Source organism: Nannospalax galili, unplaced genomic scaffold, assembly GCF_000622305.1.
Source record: "Nannospalax galili isolate Female #2095 unplaced genomic scaffold, S.galili_v1.0 scaffold206, whole genome shotgun sequence".
Lineage (NCBI taxonomy): Eukaryota > Metazoa > Chordata > Mammalia > Rodentia > Spalacidae > Nannospalax > Nannospalax galili.
Genome location: NW_008358101.1, coordinates 8,300,137 through 8,322,808, shown reverse-complemented (window position 1 = coordinate 8,322,808; position 22,672 = coordinate 8,300,137). Strand labels below are relative to the sequence as shown.

At 37.9% G+C, this 22,672-nt stretch overlaps 1 protein-coding gene across 50 annotated transcripts in view; it reads right to left on the bottom strand.

Annotated features, from left to right (window-relative positions):
- The window catches only part of Rims1 (regulating synaptic membrane exocytosis 1), a 486,359-nt gene that overhangs the window by 8,599 nt on the left and 455,088 nt on the right, over positions 1–22,672 (bottom strand). For all 50 annotated transcript variants that reach the window (XM_008856314.3, XM_029557777.1, XM_017795156.2 and 47 more), the window contains 2 exons: positions 9,117–9,255; positions 6,200–6,312 (listed from right to left, as the gene is read on the bottom strand). In XM_008856314.3, the coding sequence (XP_008854536.1) occupies positions 6,200–6,312; positions 9,117–9,255 (252 nt within the window). The remainder of the gene's footprint in view (positions 1–6,199; positions 6,313–9,116; positions 9,256–22,672) is intronic.

Here is a 22,672-nt window from a genome sequence, read left to right as displayed (position 1 = left end):
CTGGGAAAATGTGTATATGCATCCATGTCTGGCTTCATTGCATCTATAAAGGTGGCTTCGGTCATATATTCTCTTCCCTTGTTCTGGGACACTAATGGCACTCACATTAGAACTGGCTTTTGTTCCTCTCATCTCTTCGTATTTATAATCTTCATTCTCTGTGTCTCTGATTAATTCTGGACATTTTCCTCCAGTTAATCAAGTGTTTCCTTAGCTCTGCTTAGATAATGTATCCATTCAATTCTTTCTATTTCTCAGTTCTGAAAGAGACTCTGAGTTCCTTTAACAGTTTTAATTTTCTGATGTACTTCTCAATCTTATTCTCTTAGCCCATGAATCATATAACTTCTTTAAGATTTATTTTTACGTGTGTGTGCGCGTGCGTGTGCACTTGCCATGTGTGTGCAGATGTCTGTGGATGCCAGCAGAAGGCACTGAATACTTCGGAGCTGGAGTTATAGGCAGTTGTGAGTCACTTGACCTGGGTGCTGGGAGCCAAATCAGGGTCGTCTTGACGAGCAGCAGGTGTTTCTTAACCACTGAACATTGTTTTGATGTCATCTGTGTCTTACGTTTGAGAATAACCTATTTCATTTATGGTTATTAATTCTAGAAGGTTTTTTTCATTTTTGTTTAAATTATTTGATTTATTTATTTTTATTTTATGTGTATGAGTGTTTTGCCTATGTGTATGTAAGTGCACCCATGTCATAGAGTCCTGTGTAGATCAGAAGAGGACATTGGATCCCCTGGAACTAAAGTTAAGGACAGTTGTTAACTCTCATTGGGGGCTGGGAATTGAACCTGGATCCTATGCATATGCAGTCAGTGCTCTTAACTGCTGAACCATCTCTCCAGCCTTGCTGTATAAAGTATTTAATTAGTAATTTAATTTTTGAGAAAAGATCTCATTATATAGCCCAGGCTGGTTTGGAAATCAGCTGATCTGAAACCCATGATCCTGATCTTCCTGTCTCCGCCTCCTGTGAACTGGGATTACAGGCGCATGCTACTATACTGAGATATTTTAATTTATTTTATTTAATATTATTTCTTTCCTTTCTGAATTTTGCTCTATAATGACTTTATTATTTATTATGTTAGTTCTTTGTTAGTATACAATTTAGACATTGAATCTCTTTTATTTAAGACACTGAAACACAGAATACATATAGAATCCATATTTTCTACCATAATATGAAGTAATTTTCTATCAAAAATCTAATGTTAAAAATTTTTGACGCACAAGTAAGAAAAGGATATTTAAATTTATTATTAATATGTGTGTGTACATGTCGTGTATGCAATGGCCCGTGTGTGGAGGTTAGAGGATAACTCTGTGGAGCTGGCTTTTTCCTTCCACCTTTACGTGGGTTCAGGGATTGAGGTCAGTACACATCTTGCTTCAGGCACCTTTACCCAGGGAACCATCTTGCTGCTTTGCAGCATAAAACCTGGATCTTTATTTATCTACGAACTGGCCAACTTCTAAGTTATGTGGGTGTCAGCTAGCATTTGCTTCAGCTTGATTTTCTAAGTATTTTCAAAAGACTTCTACGCAAAATCCTTATCTCATTGCTGTTTTATGCTAAATGATAAAAATTAATAGCAATTAAAGAAAAGTAAATTTACCTAGTTTCTTTCATTTTGCTCCCATCAGTCCTCTATTTTAGTTTTTTCTTTTTTAAAGATTTACTTTAATTAATTACATGTGTGTTTGTATGTGTGTGAGTATGTACAGGAGTGCAGGTTCCCTCAGAGGCCAGAGTCATTGGATGCCCTGGAGATGGAGTTACAGATGCTTGTAAACAGCCTAATGTGGGTACTGGCAACTAACACAGGTCATCTGCAGGGACCTAGGCTCTTAACCGTTGAGCAGTCTCTCAAGCTCCAAGCTTATTTTTATGTCTGAAGTGCGTCTTTTAGTGAAGAAGTGGGCAGTAAGCTTTGTGAATCTTTTCATGGGCACACCTTTCATCTTTATTTGTGAATAAAATTTTCTCTTACTATAGAATTTTACGTAAGCAGCGCCGCCCCCCTTTTTTTAAACAGCTTGAGAATCATTTCTTCTAAAACTTTTCTGGCATGGCTGAAAAAAAAGAACTTACTTTATTTCCTTGCTTAGCGATCTGTCTTCTTCCCTATGACTTCAGAAAAGGTTCTGAAGGTTTTCGAGGAAGTAGTTTGTCTTTGTTCATTTTTTGTATCATTTAGTTGACCACACTCAGTCACTCAGATTTCTGTGACAGGAATGCTTAGGAATGCCATTTTTTTCTAAAAATTCTCTCTGAATTTCTTACTTTATGATCTTATTAGAAGAAATTAGATTTTTAAAAATCCTTCTTTACTCTCTAGTTCTCTATATAAAAATAATTGTGTTTTCTTCTGGTGATTTTCTATTGTCTTTCTGGTATTTCATTAATCATATCTTTAGTTTTACTCTGTACACTATTTAGTTCAACAACTGTGTCTTACAAGAGTGTTGGAGAATGCCTCTTGTAATATGAAGGCAATCAGGAACTGACTTTTATTTATTTTAAGATTTCTTTATTTCTTCCTCTGTGTGTGTGTGTGTATGTGTGTGTATATGTGTGCATGTATATATATGTGTTCTTGTATGTAGGTGCCAGCAGAGGCCAAAAGAGGGTTCAGAATCCCCTGGAGCTAGAGTTACAGGTGGTTGGGAGCCACTTGATGTGGGTGCTGAGAACCAAACTCATGTCCTCTGAAAGAACAGCAAGCACTTTAAATGCTGAGTCATCTCTCCAGCCCCAGCAACTGAATTTTAATCTTTATTTCATTTTATTTTTTAAGATATCTTAGTTATTTTTATTTTATGTGTGTTTTGCCTGAATGCACATACCTGAAACATGTGTGTACAGTGCCTGCAGAGACCAGAGAGGGTGTCAGATCCCCTGGAACTGGAGTTACGGGTGATTGTTAGCCACCATGTGGGTGCTGGAAATTGTATCTGGATCCTTTGGAAGAACAGTCAATGTTCTTAACCACTGAGCCATCTCTCCAGTCCCTGATCAATTTATTTTTTGTTTTCTAATTATTTTTTAAAAAACACTAAATACTTGTTTTTGTTAATAACTCCTTATCTTTTTTGGAGATTTCATTACAGTATTTTATTTCTGAAAAGGCTGAATATAATGACTTCTAAGTGATTTTTGGTTATATGAATCATTTCTTGCAGATTTGAAATCTCTTCCTTTGCCATGCCACAGGATTGACTTAGTTTCCCTGGACTTTCTCATGATGCTGTTTTACAATTCAACTCCTAGGGGCCTCTTATTTCTCTTGGTCCTAGTTAGGATAAACTGTCAGCTTGACACAGCCTCGAATCACCTGAAAAAGAGTCTCCAATGAGTATTGACTTTATCACTGGTCTGCGGTTACATCTGTAAAGGATTGTCTTGTCTGAGTTGGTGCAGGAGTGCTCAGTACGCTCACGGCAGTGTCACTGCCTGCGTAGGTGGTTTTGTGCTATATAAGAAAGCTAGCTAAGTGTAAGCATAGGAATGACCCAGCAAGCAATCAGCATTCTTCTACAGCTTCTGCCCAAATTCCTGCTCCCCCAAGATGAATTGTAACCTGTAAAGTGAAACAAACCTTTTCCTCGCCTAAGTTGCTTTTGGTCAGAGTGTTTTATCACAGCAAGATAAAGGAAATTAGAACACTTTTAATGTTGCTTTTGTTTTTACAGTTCTTGTGAACCACAGGTACACAGGGTTTAAAGGATCAAATGGATGCTTCACTGTTATAAATTGGTATAAATAACACTCATATCCAGGTTCAGGTGCTTGCTTTCCAAACGTCACTGTATTCAAATTAAAAAAATTTTGTGTGATTTTTTTCACTTTTCGGCATTTTTCATTGCTTATGAACATTATACTTATACATTATTTTCTTTCATTCTTTATAGTTTTGGATATTGCTTTCTTCTAGTTTTGATCTCTTCATTTTTCTATCTCTACAATGTATCTGCAAATTTCTATTAGCCCATCCTCTCAATATTAATATTTGCTTTATTATGATGATGTAATTTATTTATGGCTGTACAAACGAGGATTACAGTCACTTTCCATTTCTTGGATAGATTTTGCTTTTCCTTCCTTTAACAAATATCTTTTGGAAAGCATTTGGTTACATTTCTATGTTCCTAGTTCAAATCCTTTCTCCTGGTTGGTTGGTTGTTGTTTCATAAAACACACCTTTGCACCTTACAGAATTTATCCCATGTGCTGTGCCATACTGAATCCTGTCCACATCATACCCACGTTTCGCCGATGTGTTACCCTCAGCTCTTTCTGCCCTACGTGCTGGGTACTGCATAACAAGCTCTGTGTTGAAATAAAAAATTTTGTTTATCAGGTTTCATCCTCTCTTTTTTTGGTCCACAAATGAAACAGTTCAATTAGTTTATTTGTTGATGTAAATCTTCCTGCCATAGTTCAGAAATATAAGGAAAATGTTTTTAGATATTGTCCACGTGTGCATTTAATCTAACCTCAAATTTATTTGATAATATGGCTCAATGTTATATGCTAGGTTGTAAGGTTAGTGGTTATTCTGGACTTTGGAGGTAATGCAGTATTGTTATCTGGCTTCCAGTATTATTGAATAATCCATGTGAATCTGGTTTCTGATATTTTTGTTAGAATGAACTTTTCTCTTAGAAAGCATGTGTGCTTTTGCTGTGAAATTCTACGATGGTGTGCTTTTTCCTTAATCTATTTTCATCCATTTTTTCTGGATATTCCTCAGGCACTCTTATGGTGGAATCTTATGCCATGCAAATCACTATTTGTTGCAAGTTATGTATTATAATCTTTCTTTCAACTTTATCTTGGGTATATTCTGCTACAATAGGTTGAATGCCTCTTATCTAAAATATTGGGAACCATATGTTATTCCATTTCATAAATAATCATATTTTGAAATGTTTCATATTCATAATGAGATATCTTGGGGATAAGACTAAAATTTTAACACAAAATTCATTTGTTACATATACATTTCTTGAAAGTAGCTTTATACAATATATGTATATGTTTTGCATATGTGTGTGTGGTCTATGTGCATGTATCTATGTATGCCTGTGAGGTGTGTGTGTGTGTGTGTGTGTGTGTGTGTGTGTGTGGCATATGCACATGTGTATTTGGGCACTCGGCAATGTTACTTTTTTATCAGCTGTGAAGTAAGAATCAATCTCATTAATGTTTTGCAAACAGCATAACAGTCATACCAACATCTTTTCTAACATTTAAAAAAATCTTTATTGAGAATTTCATACATGCATATAAGGTGTTTTGATCAAATCCATGCCCACTCCCTCCCCTCCAACACCTCCCATATCTCCCCATCAGTTTTTTCTTCTTCTTTATTTATTTTTATGGGCCTTTTGGCTACTCTAACATTCCCCCTCTGAAGTGGTAACCCTAAACTTTTAAGGATTTGATACAAGCTCCCAAATACTTTTGACATTTTTGGCCTTTGGAACAGAGTATGTTGCTAACAGGACCAAGGACGTTTTGACTTTTAGCCCAGAAACTGGCTACTTTTCTTTGGGGTCTTTTTACCCTAACTGCCTAGCCAATTCCTAACTTCTATCCTTATCACACCATCTTCTGAAGGGGTTATTCAATTCATACCAAGATCTTTTTCAAAAGAGACCATCAGCTTTATTTTTCTTGGTTTAAAATGCCACTTTTATCTTATGTTGGAATCTACTGTATGTAGACTCACTGGCTCTACAGAGTTTTCTGGTAATTTAAGGATTTTGGCTTATTTCACTAATTTTATATAACTTCTCATATAAGCAAAAATAACTCAAAAGTAGGATATTTGTTTCTTGTTTTAAGAATATTATATTTATTATTTTTATTTTATGTGTATGAGTATATTGCTTGCATGTGTGTAAGTGTACCCATGTTGTGCGATGTCTACAGAGGTCAGAAGAGGGCGTCAGATACCCTAGAACTGGACCCACAGATGGTTGTTAGCTGCCATTGGGTGCTGGAAATTGAATTCGGTTCCTCTGCAAGAGCAGCCCGTCTCTTAACTGCTGAGCCACCTCTCTAACTCCGGATATTTGTTTCTAACCAGCAATACTGTCGATAAAATAACTATTTCTTGTTTGTATTACTATTAAACTACTTCAAATTACCTTGTCAACCAGAAAAAGGATTCTTACCCATTGCAGGAGTGGCGAGGGTTTGGCGGCCAACAAGCTGTGCTGGTCCCAGTCCATCAAGAAAATCACTGAACTGACTGTCAGGTCCTAGTCGCACTCCAGGAAATATCAGGCTATAGCAAAAGGACAAAAACAGGTAAGATTTCCTGCACCTCTTCTTGTTAGTTTTTATCTGAGTTATTCTTATCAGAAGACACATACACTATTTAGACAGTTTGTTAATTTACTGATTGTTGTGCTTCCTATGAGCCAAGCATGCAGGGCTCATACTGAGAAAAGAAGACTAAGTTACAGTTTCAAATATAGAAACTGTTCTAGACATTTAGAAAGCCAAATCTATAAACTTTCATGAATATACAATTAACATAAATAGAAGATGAAAAATTTAGTATCATCAACTGTACATGTTTACCCATTAACTTTAAATGGTATGAATTATAAATTTTTGAAGAGTGGCTTATAATTTCTCGAATAAATATTAGAGCACATAGTAATTTCTGTTTTTAAAAAGATTTTACTTGGGGCTGGAGAGATGGCTCAGTGGTTACGAGTAGTGGCTGCTCTTGCAGAGGACATGGGTTCGATTCCCAGCACTCACATGGTGGATAACAACCGTCCATAACTCCAGTTCCAGGGGAATCCAACGCCCTCTTCTGATTTCTGTAGGCATTGGATGACATGGTGCACTTACACACATGGAGGTGATACACTCATACACAAAATAAAAATAATAATACATTTTTTAAAAAAGATTTTATTTTTATTTTATTTTCCTGTGTGTCACATACCCACACACAGATATGGATCCCCAGGGTCTGGAACTACAGCTCCTGGATTAACAGGCAGTTGTGAACTGCTCAAGGTAGTTTCTGGGACTTGAACTTGAGTCCTCTGGAAGAGCAGCAACAATTTCTCTTAACCACTGAGCTATCTCTCCAACTCACAGTATAATTTCTTGTTTACAAAGGAAACATGTTTAATTTATTGAATTTTGAAAAAGCTTATTTATTACTATAATTTATTTATTACTATATTTATTACTATAATTGTATGCGTGTGTGTGTGTGTGTGCACGCTGCGTGCACACATGCACAAGTGGGAGAGTACCCATACCTTGGATGTGTATAGAGGTCAAAGGACAACTTTTAGGAGTCAGTCTCTCCTTCCACCTTTAAGGGGATGCTGGGATTCAAACTTATGTCAGCAGGCTTGCACAGTAAGTGCCTCACCCACTGACCATCTTGCAGGCCCTCAATTATTCAATTTTTAACATATTAAATCTTTAGATTATCTCAAGATTTTATTCAGCCCAAGTAACAATTGCTTGTTAGAGCCTGCCTATTTCTTATGACAGTCTAACTGATTGCAGGCTAGAGTGTGTAATGTACATAAGAACAGTGACTTCTCTTTTTGTTCATTGATACAATTGTCTTTGGGAAATGAGGACAATGCTTGTTACACAATTGACACTTGATTAAATATTTTCTGAGTCAATCTACTTTTTTTAGGACAAGATTTGTTTCTATTACAAATTCATTATTCCACACAGCCCAAGGGACCTAAGCATTATATATATTTGTTGTTACTCCACCCAGAAACGAAGGAACTAAATCTGTAAGAGTAAGTGGTTAGAGCTGGCATGGTGGTGCGTGCCTTTAATCCCAGCACACTGGAGGCAGCGGCAAGTGGAACTATGTGAATTTCAGGCCAGCCTATTCTACATATGAAGTCCAGGCTAGCCAGTGCTGCACAGTGAGGCCCTACCTCAGACCTCCTACCCCCTGAGAAAGAGTAGGTGGTTTGTCCACAGTGTAAATAAATTTCATTTGGTCTGTTACTATGTGCATCAAAATACGTATCTCTAAACTTTGAATGGCACATTTTATATTACTTTATTCAGCTTCCATATTTGGTCAGCAAGTTTACCTAATCATCTTTTCAATTGCTGAGGCGTTCTTAGCGCATCCTCCTGAACACATAGATACCAATTATTTAATCAAAGAACCAGGGAGAAGCTAGTTTCAGGGGTGGGAAAGAGTATCATGCATATTAACTTGACATACTTTTATTTCACTTTCTAAGAAGTATAGAAAAAGTTCAGTGAAAGCAAAAAAATTATGAAAATTAGGTTGGTTTAAGAGAGGCTCAAATGAGAATGGCTGGACAATTCTGAAAAACTTATAAATGGTTCATCTCTGAGTAACCTTCTATAGGGTAGTGATTGTATGGAAGAATAATGACCTCAATAAATGTTCAGTTTTAACACAAACATTTTTAAACTTTTTTCTTTTAACTTTCTTCCTTTCTTTCTCTAGCTCTCTCTTTCTTCTTATTTATTTATTTATTTATTTATTTTGGAGGCAGGGTCTCCCTGTAGCTCCAGCTGGCCTGGGATTAAAGGCGTGTACCACCATGCCTGACCTAATCCTGCTCTTTTCTTGCTGAGGTAAAAATGATATAGTGATCTTTGAAAAACAGAAAAATGTAAGTTGCTTACATGTAAAAAGATTCAGGATTGCAACTTAAGAGCTCAGCATAGGTGGGAGATAAGTAGAAAAATCAGAAACCAGTTTGTCATTTCTAAATTTTCATTCGGATTTTGATGGTGGAACCACACAGCATTTCCTATATAAAAGAATTCATTAAAGGTGGCATTTTAAGACCATCTGTTCAGGGAAGAGCTTTACCAGCTGATGAACACCTTATTCATTCAGCCATCACTTTATTCCTTTGGTAGATTTAGATAGGTGCAGGGATGTGTCTGTCCATGGTGTTTATAGGATATCAGGTTGGTTTAAAACAGATGGTGAAACTTCTGGTTACAAGAACGTTTGGCAAAGTAATCCTGGAGAGGGCACTGTTTTCCAAAGTCTATAAAATGCATGTCTTAAAGCCGCGTGAGTTTGGTGCTACTCACTTTCCCTCAGAGCTGTAACTGTTGATGCTGCCATCGGTGGACTCCCGGCTTGGCTGTCTCACCATCTTCCTCATTTCAGCTGCCATGCCTGTCTCTGTGCTTCTCTGTATTGTACTTTTTAACTTCTTGTGGCCCGACTCTGCCAGGAGAGAATAAGAAAATAACACTAAGTTTTATTTAGCCAGTTTTCCCCTGAATAGCAATCAGCTCTGCAAATACAATAGTTAATTTTCACTATCTTTAAAAGTTTAATCAGAAAACCATGGCTTAGGAGAATAATCAGCTCAATTACATCTCTGCTGAAGTGTCTCTGCTAAGAGGGAGGGCAGCCAAAGGTAAATCAGGCCGCGGCCCCAGAGATTACCTGAGCCTGAATCGAAATAAACTCATTGTTGAATTGCTGCTGGAAAGTCATCGAAAAACTGGATCGTTACTTGATAGTACAATGGGAAGACAATACTGAGTAGTTTAACAGTTTCTCCCAATCTAAAATGCTCCAAATATGTTGGAATAGATCTAAAGGATCAGACCTACAAGCACAAGGAAACTTGCCAGCATTAAAAAATACCACAGTTTTGGCACTCCCACGGATCACCTACCTTCATAAAGAGAAACAGTATTGAGTTTACGCTTTTCACTATCTATCTGGAATGACATATAGGCTCCCTAGTAGGTAGAACAGGTGTTACTTTTATTTTAAGGCTTCATTCGAAAACTCTGCCTTTGGATTCAGCCATATGGTTCCTGTAGGGCAATGTAAAGGTTTGGTCTCCATTTGTAGTATGAACTCTACTAGCTCGTTCTTTTCATTTCACTCTTTTTCATTCTAAAATGGGGTCTTGCTATGTAGTCCAAGTTGGTTTGTTCCTCCCTACGTGGCTCAGGCTGGCTTTGAACTCCCAATACTCCCGCTTCCGCCTCCTATGTACTGGATTATAGGTATGCAGCACCACACTGGGCTCATTTAGTTCCTTATAAACTCTAAATTCAGAGCAACTTTCTTGATCCCTCATGTACACACTAATGAACATTTTATTTGTAGCCTGACCATGAACCTTGGAATCATTGACTTGATTATACTGGATCAGTGTCAATAGTAAGACAAACTTTTGGGCTTTTTCCATCCACACTTCTATATGCATTTCTGGTTTTCTTTTTTGTGTTCTATCATTTAAGATCAATTAAAATATATAATGAGTATACTTTATATACATAATATATGCACATACATGAAATTTTCATTTCCCATAATCTCTTATGAATTAAGTTAAATACATTCTTGATATGCATAAGAAAGATAACATTTTCTCCTCTCATTTATGAACACTGTATCTCCTGTATCTCTTTTGTAATTTTTCTTTTTTTCCCTTTTTTGGTCTTTTTGAGACAGAGTCTCTCTGTATCCCTAGCTGGACTGGAACTCACTATGTGGACCAGGTTGTCCTTGAACTCATTGAGACCTGCCTCCACGCCTGGCTGTAAATTTTCTAACAAAAGACATACTAGATGCAATGATGTACATATTTCTTGCACATTCTTAGTGAGCTTGGTATATTTCTGCTGTTAACTTCTTTAACATTATTTTGTCAAGGCAAATGTATAAATGCATATTACAAAATGTTTGAAAACTACAATATTAGCAAACTGAATATCCTTTATAATGTCATTCATCAGATGGCTAATAACTGAGCTGCTTTTCCTTTCTGTCTATACACACTTGTTTACGTCTCTTCTGTGAACCCTCTCCTTCTCCCTGCCTTTCCTTTCTGGTTGCTAGTCCTTTTATATTAAAAAAAAATTATTTATTATTTTTATTTTATGTGTATAAGTGTAAGACCTGTATGTATGTAAGTGCATCCATGTCGTGCAATGCCTGTGGAGGTCAGAAGAAGGCATTAGATGCCCTGGAACTGGAGTTATGGATAGCTGTTAGCTGCCACGTGGGTGCTGGGAATCAAACCTGGGTCCTCTGCAAGAGCAGCTGATGCTCTTAACTGCCAAGCTGTATCTCCAGCCTTGTGGTTGCTAGTCTTTAGTCACTCATGCTGGAATCTCTGAGACTCCTCCTGTTCAAGTCTTTTAGGTGTAGGGGCGCTGCCTTCAGGCATCTTTCATTTTTCTTATGTGCTTCCTAAATGACACAGCAGGGCTTGTAAGGGTTTCCAAGCACACATCTTCAGTCTTAACCTTCCTTCTGGATGCTAGTCTTAACTCCCAACTACTTGTTAGCTCCATTTGGAGAGTCGACAGACAACGCAGTATTAACTTATCCAAAACACAGCACAGTCTACATCTCTATCACCATCTACCACCAAACCCTCCTTCTTTAGTGAACTGTACATTCATGCACTCAGTTGTCCATGCCTGGATTCTTACAATCATCCTTGATTCTTCTGTGTAACACACCATACATCTCTTCCATCAGTAATCTGACCACTCTTCCCCATCTGCTGCTCTAGGCCTTCTTCAAGCCACTGTCATCATTCAACAAGACACCTGCAATATCCACCAAGCTGATCTTGTTGCTTTTGATATTTTTTTCTGCTCAGCAACTGAGCCACTCCATTGACTGAGGATCTTGCAGTGGGTCATCATCAAAATGAAGGGGAGCAGAGCATGGAGGGCAAGAGTAGTCTGAATACATATAAAAATGCCAAAGATCATATTTGATAAAGAAACATTTTTAAACTGTTTTCATTTTATGTGTATGAGTGTACTGCCTGTATGTAGGTAGGTGCACCTATATCATGCAATACTTGTGGCGGTCAGAAGAGGACGTCAGATCATGTGAAACTGGAGATACGAATGGTTGTTAGTTACCATGTGGGTTCTGGGAATTGAACCCGAGTCCTCTGCAAGAGCAGCCAGTGTTCTTAACCACTGAACCATCTCTTCAGCTCCCAGATGTAAACATTTTTAAAAATAAAAAAAATCCAGCTGGGCATGGTGGCGCACGCCTTTAATCCCAGCACTCGGGAGGCAGAGGCAGGTGATCTCTGTGAGTTCAAGGCCAGCCTGGTCTACATAGTGAGTTCCAGGACAGCTGGGGCTACAAGGAGACCCTGTCTCAAAAAGATTAAAAAAAAAAAATCCTAATTTGTTTTCGTGGATCATAAAAAACTAAGCACATGCCTGTAATCACAGTACTTGGGAGGTAGAAGCAGGAGGATTCCAGCAAGTTCAAGGCATCTCTAGACTGGTTAAGGCTACATTATAGCAGGACACTGTCTCATAAAAGAAACAAAACAAAAACAAAAACTGAAAACAAACATCAAGTACTAATAAAACAAACAAACAAACAAATAATAAAATGTCAAACATGAACTGGTCCTGTGATGCCTCTGAGATCCACCTTCTCTTTACAGTCTATAGACCCTGGTCTTCCATTCACAGTCTTCCTGCATTTTCTTGAATGTCGACACCACAAACTTCCAGAGCTCTTTACTCTCTGTCCTTTCTGATCTGGCCTTGTTTGCTCACTCTGTTCATGTCTCTGCTCCGAGGTTAACTCCTCAGACAGGCTCTGCTTATTCCTCCCTCTTTTTCCCCTTGCTTTAGTTTTCCTTGTCATGTGGTCTCTACCATGAGACTTTCATCTGTTTGCTGTTTGTTCTCAGCTAGAATGTAATTTCTAGGAGGACAGGTGCCATGTGAATGTTGCTTACTGCTATCCTTAGAATCAATGAGATTATTTACAATCTTGATATTGGGATCATATCACAATATAATATACTATTAAATATTTCTATCTTTATTCTCTTTAATGAACACATGGCTCTATGATATAACTTTGTGGATTCAAAATTAAACCGTATCTGTACTTATGTGCATTCCACTTAATATAGGCAAGTTTTTACAGAATAAATCCCTAGAAACTGAGATGCTGGTGAGCGTGGTGATTTCTAACTTCCCTTCAGAAAAGAATGTGGCCATCACAGTCCTAACAACACCCATACCATATGGATGTCCTAGTTTTCCTACCTGAGACTCAGGAATTCTTTTCCTTTTCCCCCTTTAGGTCTCTTGTCTGTCTCATCTGACTGGTTGCTGCAGAGCACACATACTTACTGAAAGCAGGAACTTCATTTGTGGCCATTATAAATGCTATTTAGTTTAATTTTGTATTTATTCATTTATACAGCATACTTCCTTCTTAGGTGCAGCTCATTTAAGAAGTCAGTGGGTTAACAGTGGCATTCTGTTCATGCTCATGTTTTGGTTTAGATCTACTTCAGAGATAAGAAAAGCCCCCTGGCTATATGAGTTGAATATTATAATACCCATGTTCAAAATCAGAAATTCCTCAAGGTCCCAAAATTTTGGGTGCTGACATGTTGCCATAAATGAAAAATTCCTTATGTGATAGGTAGTAATGAAAATACAGGTGGACTGAAATGGTTTCTGGCAGAGGGACAGTCAGTTTTATCTAAGAGTGTGGCCCTTAGTAGAGTCACTGCATGCCAGTGGCTGGCCCCTCACCCATGAGTATATGGACAGCACAAACTGTGCTGTCAGTGGGTTATTAAAAAGAACATGGGCTGGAGAGATGGCTCAGTGGTTAAGAGCACTGACTGCTCTTGCAGAAAACCCAGGTTTGATTCCCAACACCCATAAGGCGGTTATGAACCGTCTTTAATGGTTTCCCTGGAACCTGAAACCCTCTTCTGACCTCCGCGGCATTGCACAACATGGGTGCACTCACATACATGGAGGCAATACACTCATACACTTAAAATAAAATGTCTAAAAAATATCTTCAAACGTATGAAAAAAGAACATGAAGTTGGGAGGGGGTGGGGGCAGAGAGTGGACGTGAGTGATTAGAGGGAGGAGCACAGGGTGAATATGATGAGAATACATTGTATGCATGTGTGAAATCCTGAAAAAAAAATAAAATACTATTACTTTTTTCAGGCTATGTGTACAGTGCATATGAAATATACACACACTTTATGTTTAGACTTGGTTCTCATCCCCCGAGATCTTAATATGCATATGCAAACACCACAGAATCTGTAAAAGACAGCAAAATCTGATACGCCTTTGTTCTTGAGCACTGCAAATGGGCGACGCTTAATCTGTATTACTACAGCTGATGTTAAGTAGAATTAAGACAAGTATTTACCAAGGATACGTAAGGCAGTATGGCCAGGCTGGAGTATCAGCACTTACTAAAAATAGTGAGGATCACAGAGAGAGCAACGGGGAAACCGTATACCATAACATTCTATTGGGAACTGGAGGACAAACGGTTAAGGGGATCAGCAGTATGAAGGCTTGGGCTAGTGTGTTCATTTTTCACTAATTCCTTCATCCACCCATCCATCGTTCATTATCCTGTGTCATAAAGTGTTCTTGGTGTGGGGGCTGGAGAGGTGGCTCAGCGGTTTAGAGCACTGACTGCTCTTGCAGAAGACCAGGGTTTGATTCCCAGCACCCGCCTGGTGGCTATGAACCATCCTTAACTTCAGTTCCAGGGGAATCCAAAGCCCTCTTCTGACCGCAGCATTGCACAACACAGGTGCACTCACATACATGCTGGCAATACACTCATACACATAAAATAAAAATAATAAATTTAAAAATATTTTTTAAAAAGTGTTCTAGGTAACTGAAAGACATTAAAAAATAAGTTTTCTGCTACTAGGAAGCTTACTGTGCGTATATAAAGAAGACAATGAACAAAGGTACATTACTGGCGGGAATAAGTGCTATGGATAAAACACTGAGCAAGATGAGGGCTGGTGGTGGAAGAGCAATGGCTTCATTTGAAAAGCTATGAGGGAAAAGGTTACTCCCACACCGCAGCATGGGTCTTGGTGACTGTGTTGCAGGCCGAGTGCAGCGGTGGGGTGGTGGGTGCTTCAGGCATTATTGTATTGCAGAAGCTCACAGGTCCTCAAGTTCCTCCTCAGTCTTTCCCATGCTGATGACTCTGGCCCAGAGAATCTGTTGCCACAGACGCCAGGACTCCATGGGTGTTTGGCTGTCCAGGTGACTGTGGAGTGGAGACTGACAAAACCTGATTTCTCTCGCATTCCTTAACACAGGTTTAAATGGTTGATGTTTGGTTACATATTTTCTTGATGAATAGGAAGAAGTTCAGAAACAAGTGATCTTTATTATTGATCTTTATTATTTGTACTTCTATTTTTAGAATTTTCAATTGTGGATGTGTGTGTGTGTGTGTGTGTGTGTGTGTGTGTGTGTGTGTGTGTGCCATGAGCGCAATGCCCTTGGATACTCTGGAACTGGAGTTACAGGCAGTTGTGACAGCCCACCATGAGTTCTAGGAACTTAACTCAAGTTCTCTGCAAGAAAAGCACATGCTCTTAACTGCTGTGTCTGTATTTTTTAATTGAGATATTCAACTGTTTAAAAGAAGAGTATAGCTACAGAGTGCCCCAAACATTTTAGAGCAGTTTTAAACCTTAATAGTTTCCACAGTGTGTAGGCTATTCATGTTAGAAAATGGAAAAATAACAGTTGAGAGGTTAGCTATTAAACTTTGATATTTATTTAATCTTGTAAATTTGAATAATATTTTTATATTGTTAAGGTTTTGTTTTAGCTCTTCTGGTAGAAGCTAGCTGAAGAACTGTTGACCTACTCCTATTAATAAGTATCAGTGAAAATACTATCATCAGACTAAACACTGAAAGGCCTAGGCAGAAGTTGAAAAAACAGTTCTAGCTTTGAATGTTTCTTATTTAAGGATTGTTTTACATATGTGGAGATGTACATAAAGAGAAAGGTAACTTTGTTCAGTACTCTTGCAGATGCTTTTGGTGCAGCCAAGAACCCTCAGAGAGGAAACCCTGACCCAGTGGGGCTTACATTCTAGAAGACATAATGCCTTACACCACTTGAGCAGAAAAAAACAAACACCCCCCCCAAAAATTAGAAACCCAATTTTTGGAATTTCGATATTGTGATGATTCTATTATATTACAGTTTAGGAAAACCTACAACCTGGTCTTCCCTACAGAGCAAACAGAAGAAAGGTTAAGCTACAGATATATTCAAGCATACATTCATATAGGCATTTACACATTTCATTTGTGAAACTGTTAAAATCACCATCTATATAAGCATTAATGCATTACTTATCTACATTTACAACATAAATATATTTTACTATCAATATAATCCATTAACTATAAGAAATACTACAAAATAGATAAGAGTATTACCAGTATTAGTCATATTGGCATCCAATGAAGAATCATTAAACTTACAAAGATGTGGAGTTTATCAGTTATGACATTGAAAACTCTGACTTGAAAATGTTGTCTTAAGCATTTTACAAATAATAACAAGGTTAGCAAACAGTATATTTTCTTATTTAAGTCAAACCCCCATGAAAAATTAGTAAAATCTTTAATGACTGCAGTAATATTTTACTCATGTCATGGAAAAAGAGACACTCTCTCAAAGAATGTCCTGAGAGACGTCATATTTGCACACACACTCTCTATGTATATTTGGAGACATGTTTTATCTATCTATCTATCTATCTATCTATCTATCTATCTATCTATCTAAAACATTTAGTGAATTAATAATTTCTTTTGAACAAATTCATTAGACATCAACAACTATGACATGCCAGACATCGGGCTAGTGCTGGAAATGTAACAGTAACAGGCAGGACAGGGCATATGAACATGTATGTGTGATGAAAACCATGAGAACAAGGGTAGGGCTAGAGAAAGATAGACATGATCTATCAACACATAGATGTAATTCAGGTGTATAGTGTGTAGATAAAAGTGGAAAGAGTAAGCCAGGAAGGTAGTGCATGCTTGCAATCCCAGCACATTGGGGTTGGGGGCAGTGAATCAGGAGTTCAAGTCTTAGCAACATAATGAGTTCAAGACCAGCCCTAGACTATGTGAGATCTTTTCTAAAAAAATTCAAATAATAAAGAGTTAGCAGAGGGAAGTACGAAATAGTCTCCTTTTAAGGGAACTCAAAGAAAGTCCAGACTGTTAAACAGATTGAAAAGCGGGCCTTTCTACATACACAGATAAACAGACAAGTCAGTAGTGCTGAAGTCAGAGTAAAGTGTGTCAAGAAGTAAAAGGAACAAGACTGTCTTGATTATTAGAATTTCAGTAAGAAAGACCAGGGAAAAGACAGCATATAGCATCACAGACATTGTGGGCTTCAAAGGGATGGGATTCTGAGATGTGGATTTCAGGAAGATTTGGATTTAGGAGCTTGAAGGAGAGGTGAGCACAAGAGAGCTCCTATGCTTTCACTGAAAAAAGTCTGTTACAATTAAAAGGTGTTGTTTTGATAATTACTGTGTATTAGAACAAACTATTTTTTTAGGCAGTGTGATAGAGTCTGTTTCTATGTACTGGATAGGGAAAACACACTGTTATGCCCAATGGTCAAGATGCTAAAGAAAGACAGTATGAAATAAATCATCATTTACAGCAGCATCTAACACAAAAATGATTAATGGGTTACATCCATGAACTGGGAGAAAATCAGGAAAAGAGTAAGATTGATTAAATAATATGGGAACATAAATGATACATGCAGTAATGTGTAGTAACTGACCAAGCTTAGAGTAGATGAAGGCTTCAAGATCCACTGAAAGAATAATATGGAGAGATGAAGAGAGGATGGACCAGACTGAATGTGAAACTCCTTTAGTGGCAACTCATGAGAAGGTGACCTGTCTTAATCATGAGCTGAGAAGTTCAAATTTTTCCTTTCTTTTGTTTCATTTCCTAAAGATGAATCTGATGTTTAGGATCATTTCTAAAACAGAGTGTCTAAAAGTAAATCAAGGACTTTTTCTCATATTCAAAGAACATAGCAGTTATACGGCCCAACTGTAAAAGGTGACAGCTTAGACTTACTGAGAGACAACAGATTGGCATGTAGGGAATTTCCCCAGAATACTTTAGCTGTATGGAGAGCAGGAAGGGAGTGGAGTTTTATGGATGTATTATAGGCCAGGAAAGCAGCAAATTTAAGGGTCATGATCTGAGAAAGAGTAACTACATTTGAGGTAATTGTGCTTCTGGAAAGATGAGTGTTTAAAGTTGAGGGAAGAATGAGATGTGTAGAGCTAAAAGCAAAAGTGGGGCAGCGTGGGGCTGCTTCCTCCTGCTGGTAGAGGGACGGTACATGCTTTATTATCAGTGCTGTTCTTTACCACCTCAGTGCCTTCATCTTCCCAATATCATCATCCTCCAAACAACACTGTGAATACTTCGTATTTTATACAATGTGACACAGCAATACTGTTCAGCCAAAAGTCACTGAGTGGCCGCACTACTTCCTAGTGGTGCTGCAGGGAGCTCTCAGGGTCTTCGTGTCTGGATTTCCTCATGTAAAAAGGGGTGGTGGTGTAATACTGTCTACCAAAATGAGCTAGACCCAGAAAGATCAACAGCATCTGTTTTATCTCATATGTGACATTACATATATGTATATACTTATATATGTTCATGTCATACACACACACATATATATGTATATGTAAGACATGACGGTAGCAGGGCCATTATGCAGAGGAAGGAGGGGATCAACAGGATGGGTTGACAGAGGGTAGTGGGGGTGAACATATAAAGTATATATGATGATTAGGTAATTTTTATTATAGAAACTTTTTTATGTTAACTAAAAATTAATTTTAAAAGGAAGGATAAGAGCAGTTCATAGAATTATATGTGTGTATAATGTATGCATTTGTGTGGGTGAGCTCATCTGTACATGCATGTGGAGGCCAGTGGTTATAGGGTGTTATCTTCTATTGTTCTCTAGATTTTATAATAATAATAATAATAATTATTGTTATTATTATTATTATTATTTTGGTTCTTTTGAGAGAGGGTCTCCTTGTAGCCACTGCTAGCCTGAAATTCACTATGTAGACCAGGCTGGCCTGGCTCTCACAAAGATCAGCCTGCCTCTGCCTCCCAAGGTACCTGGCTCTAGGCTCTACCTTATTTTTTAAGATAGTCTCTCACTGAAACTGGAGCTCCCTTTTTGGCTACACTGGTTGGCCAGTGAGTTTCCCAGATCCTCCTGTGTGTTCCCAATCCCAAAATGTTTGTATAACAGGCATGCACCACCATGCCTGGCTTTTACTTGGATACTAAGGCTCTAACAAACTCATGCCCTCATGCTTGTGAGGCAAGTCTACTCTATCAACTGAGTCATCTCCAAGTTACTTCTAGAATTATTTTAAGTATTAAAATGAGATCATATATGTAACGTACTTCAGACAAAAGAGAGGGGAGAAAGGAGAGAAGAGGAAGAGAGCAGGGGGAGACAGAGAGAGAGAGAGAGAGAGAGAGAGAGAGAGAGAGAGAGAGAGAGACCCAGAATATTCTGTAGTTCTTTGTGGATACCAGGAGATTCCAGTATCTTGCTAACTATGTAGCCAGAATCTATTATCACACATTCTGCCCTAAAACTACCATGATATTCTTTAGTATTTAAACAAATAAGCAAAAATATTATTTTAGTGTTGCGCCAAAGTCTTTTTTAAACTACATTTTATCCTAAAACAGATAAGCACAACTTACAAAATTTTCTTAGTTCTGAGGCTTATTTTGGAAAACTGCCTGAAGATTCTCTGGCTTTTCGACTCTCCCATTTGTTTCGGTATTCTCCAGATTATTCCTACAAGTCATGACGTCTACTATTTCTCTTTTTTTATACTCATTTCCACAGAAATCTATAATGAAAGGAATAGTGCTCAAGCAGATAAATCCCAAATATTTTTGTGAGGTGGACAGAATAAACTCTCTTGATGGTATTTTCCTTCAGAGGAGTATCTCAAGTACTTTATAGTGGTATACCTAAACCTCTCTAATCCATAATCCAAAGAGATAAGTGTTTTCTTTTGCTCTCTGTCCTGTATTTTGGAATCTTGGAAGATGTAACTTGAGAGCAGGATTCACCTTGGCCAAACACTGATGTTTATATTTTCAATCTGTCTGCGGCTGTTATTTTCTCTTAAGCAACAGGTATTGCTGAGTGTGACAGTGTGCCTCACCTGTTATATGTTCAAAGCTTATCCTTTCAGTAAAATGCTTGCACATTTAACACTACCTTTTTCCTTTTGCCTAACTCATGAAACTGTATCAGAGTTCAAGATGGACTTTAATACATCTTAAACAATCTGCATATTAAATTAGATAACACTGTCCGAAAACATTAATAAGGACTGCAACACGCACCCATACCTCAACTTGTTGTGGCCAAAGCCACGACAGAGATTCAAGATTCAAATGCTAAACTTTCTCATGTAAACTGCTTAATTTCACAGCCTCCATCTTTCCATTACTCTAGTGTTATGGGGGTGAACTGTGTCTCCCCCAAACACATACATTGAAGGTTTAACCACAGTATCTTCTAATGTGACTATATTTTGGGAAAAAATACGACCCTTAGAATAGCCCTAATCCAACCTATCCAATATCTTTTGGACATTGGACATTAGGGGACAGACACATACAGATGCTCAGACACCTGTGCTTAGAGACGCCACCCCAGAAACGGGCAGAAGACGACCATTGTCTGAAAGCCAAGGAGAGAGGCCTCCCAAGAAACCACTTCTGCCAACTTCTGATCTCACTCTGATTCTGCTGCTTAAGCTAATCTGCCTGTTATATTTTGTTAGGACAGCCTTAGCAACAAAAATAACTAAGAGAATGGATCACTATTTTAATATATTAAAGTTCTCAGCTTATTTAATAAATGTGAAGATTTAAGTTCAACTTAAAATGTGTAGGGATAAATAATCACCTTTGTGGTCTAAAGATGAAGTCAAGCACTCTGCAATGGGATGGACTTGTTTATCAGCTTGCCTTGATTGAAAGTGGCCTATGAGTATTTTTAACATGCATCTACCTATATTATGTATCAAACTTTGGCACTGAAAACATCACTCCACAGATTTATTTATCCAGTAAATTTATCTCATTAAGTTCAAACCTTGTCTGTACTCTCCTTTAGTCTAAGTTGATACTTGAGATGTAGCTCAATTTTTCTTAAGTATAAACACAGGGTTTCTCCTTCCTGTCTACTACCCTGACACTGAAAATGCAGCAATATTTCTGGCTTAAATATACAAAGAAGTATTTTATTGTCTATTTCAGATTAAGAAACATTTGTTCTCAATGAATTACTATATAGAGATCATTATTTCTATCTAAAATCAAAACATAGCCTTAATTTCTAAGTAGTGCTGGAGAAGAAGAGACTTGGGGCAACTCTGGAACTAGAATGGCAAGAGTCAAACACCAGCTCTTCCACCTGTTCCTATCTGCAAGTCACTAATATAGGCTCACTATGACTCATTTTCCCTGTTTACAGAAGCTCAAAAGGTTATGAAAAAGACTCATCACAGTGCCTGGTACCCGTTTAATACTGACTGCTTTATAATACAACCTCAAAGCACTTTGCAAATATTAGGCCTTCCACTGGGATGATGCCAGCTTCCTTTACTCAGAGCATATCTTTCTGTGTTATTTTCTGTGCCTCACCTTTAACCCCACATGGTATTTAGAAAGTTCTAACAGGGCACCAAGACGTTCCTCATAATACCCTCAGACCAGGCTGTCCATTTCACTATTATGTGACAGACTTGAATAAGCAACAATATCTGTGGGTATCATATTTTAACAACATACTATACGTTGTGGTAGCATTATCAATAAAAACACAATATACATTTTCTTCTTATGTAGTAGGTATTGAATCCAGGGTCTCACACACCTAGGCAATTACTGGTGTACTCCACTACATCTCCATTACCCTTTTAAAAATTGCATTTGGAGCCGGGCGTGGCAGCGCATGTCTTTAATTCCAGCCTTGGGAGGCAGAGGCAGGCAGATCTTTGAGTTCGAGACCAGCCTGGTCTACATGGTGAGTTCCAGGACAGCTGGGACTACAGGGAGACCCTGCCTCAAAAAGACAAAAAAAAATTGCATTTGAGATAAAATCTCCCTAATTTTCTCAGGTTGGGTTAGAACTTGTGATTCTCCCACTTCATTCTCTTCTGAGATTGCAGGCATGTGACACCATACCAAGCACATTTATTTTTTATTTTACTTTTTATTATTGCTTCATGTGTATGAGTGTGTTGCCTACATGGATGTAAGTGTACCCATGTTGTGCAATGCCTGCAGAGAGCAGAAGAGGGTGTCAGATCCCCTGGAATTGGAGTTACAAACAGTTGTTAGCCACCATGTGGGTGCTAGGATTAGAACCCAGCTCTTCTGTAACAACAGCCAGTGCTCTTGACCACTGAGCCACCTCTTCAGCCCCTCCAGGCATATTTTTAAAAAGAGTACAAAAAAAATCAACAAATTTTTAAATGTATTATATTTGAGGAGGAAGCATGGAAATTAGTAAATGTGATAAACAATACCACTGAAATCTGCCCGATGACTTTATAGACATACAGAGGCGCCAAGGATCCAAGCGCAACCGATTATGACTAGTAATAATCAGATACATATAGATTAGAGATGCAAGCACCAACATCTCAGTGTTAGTAGCAAAAACAATGAGTCTTTCTG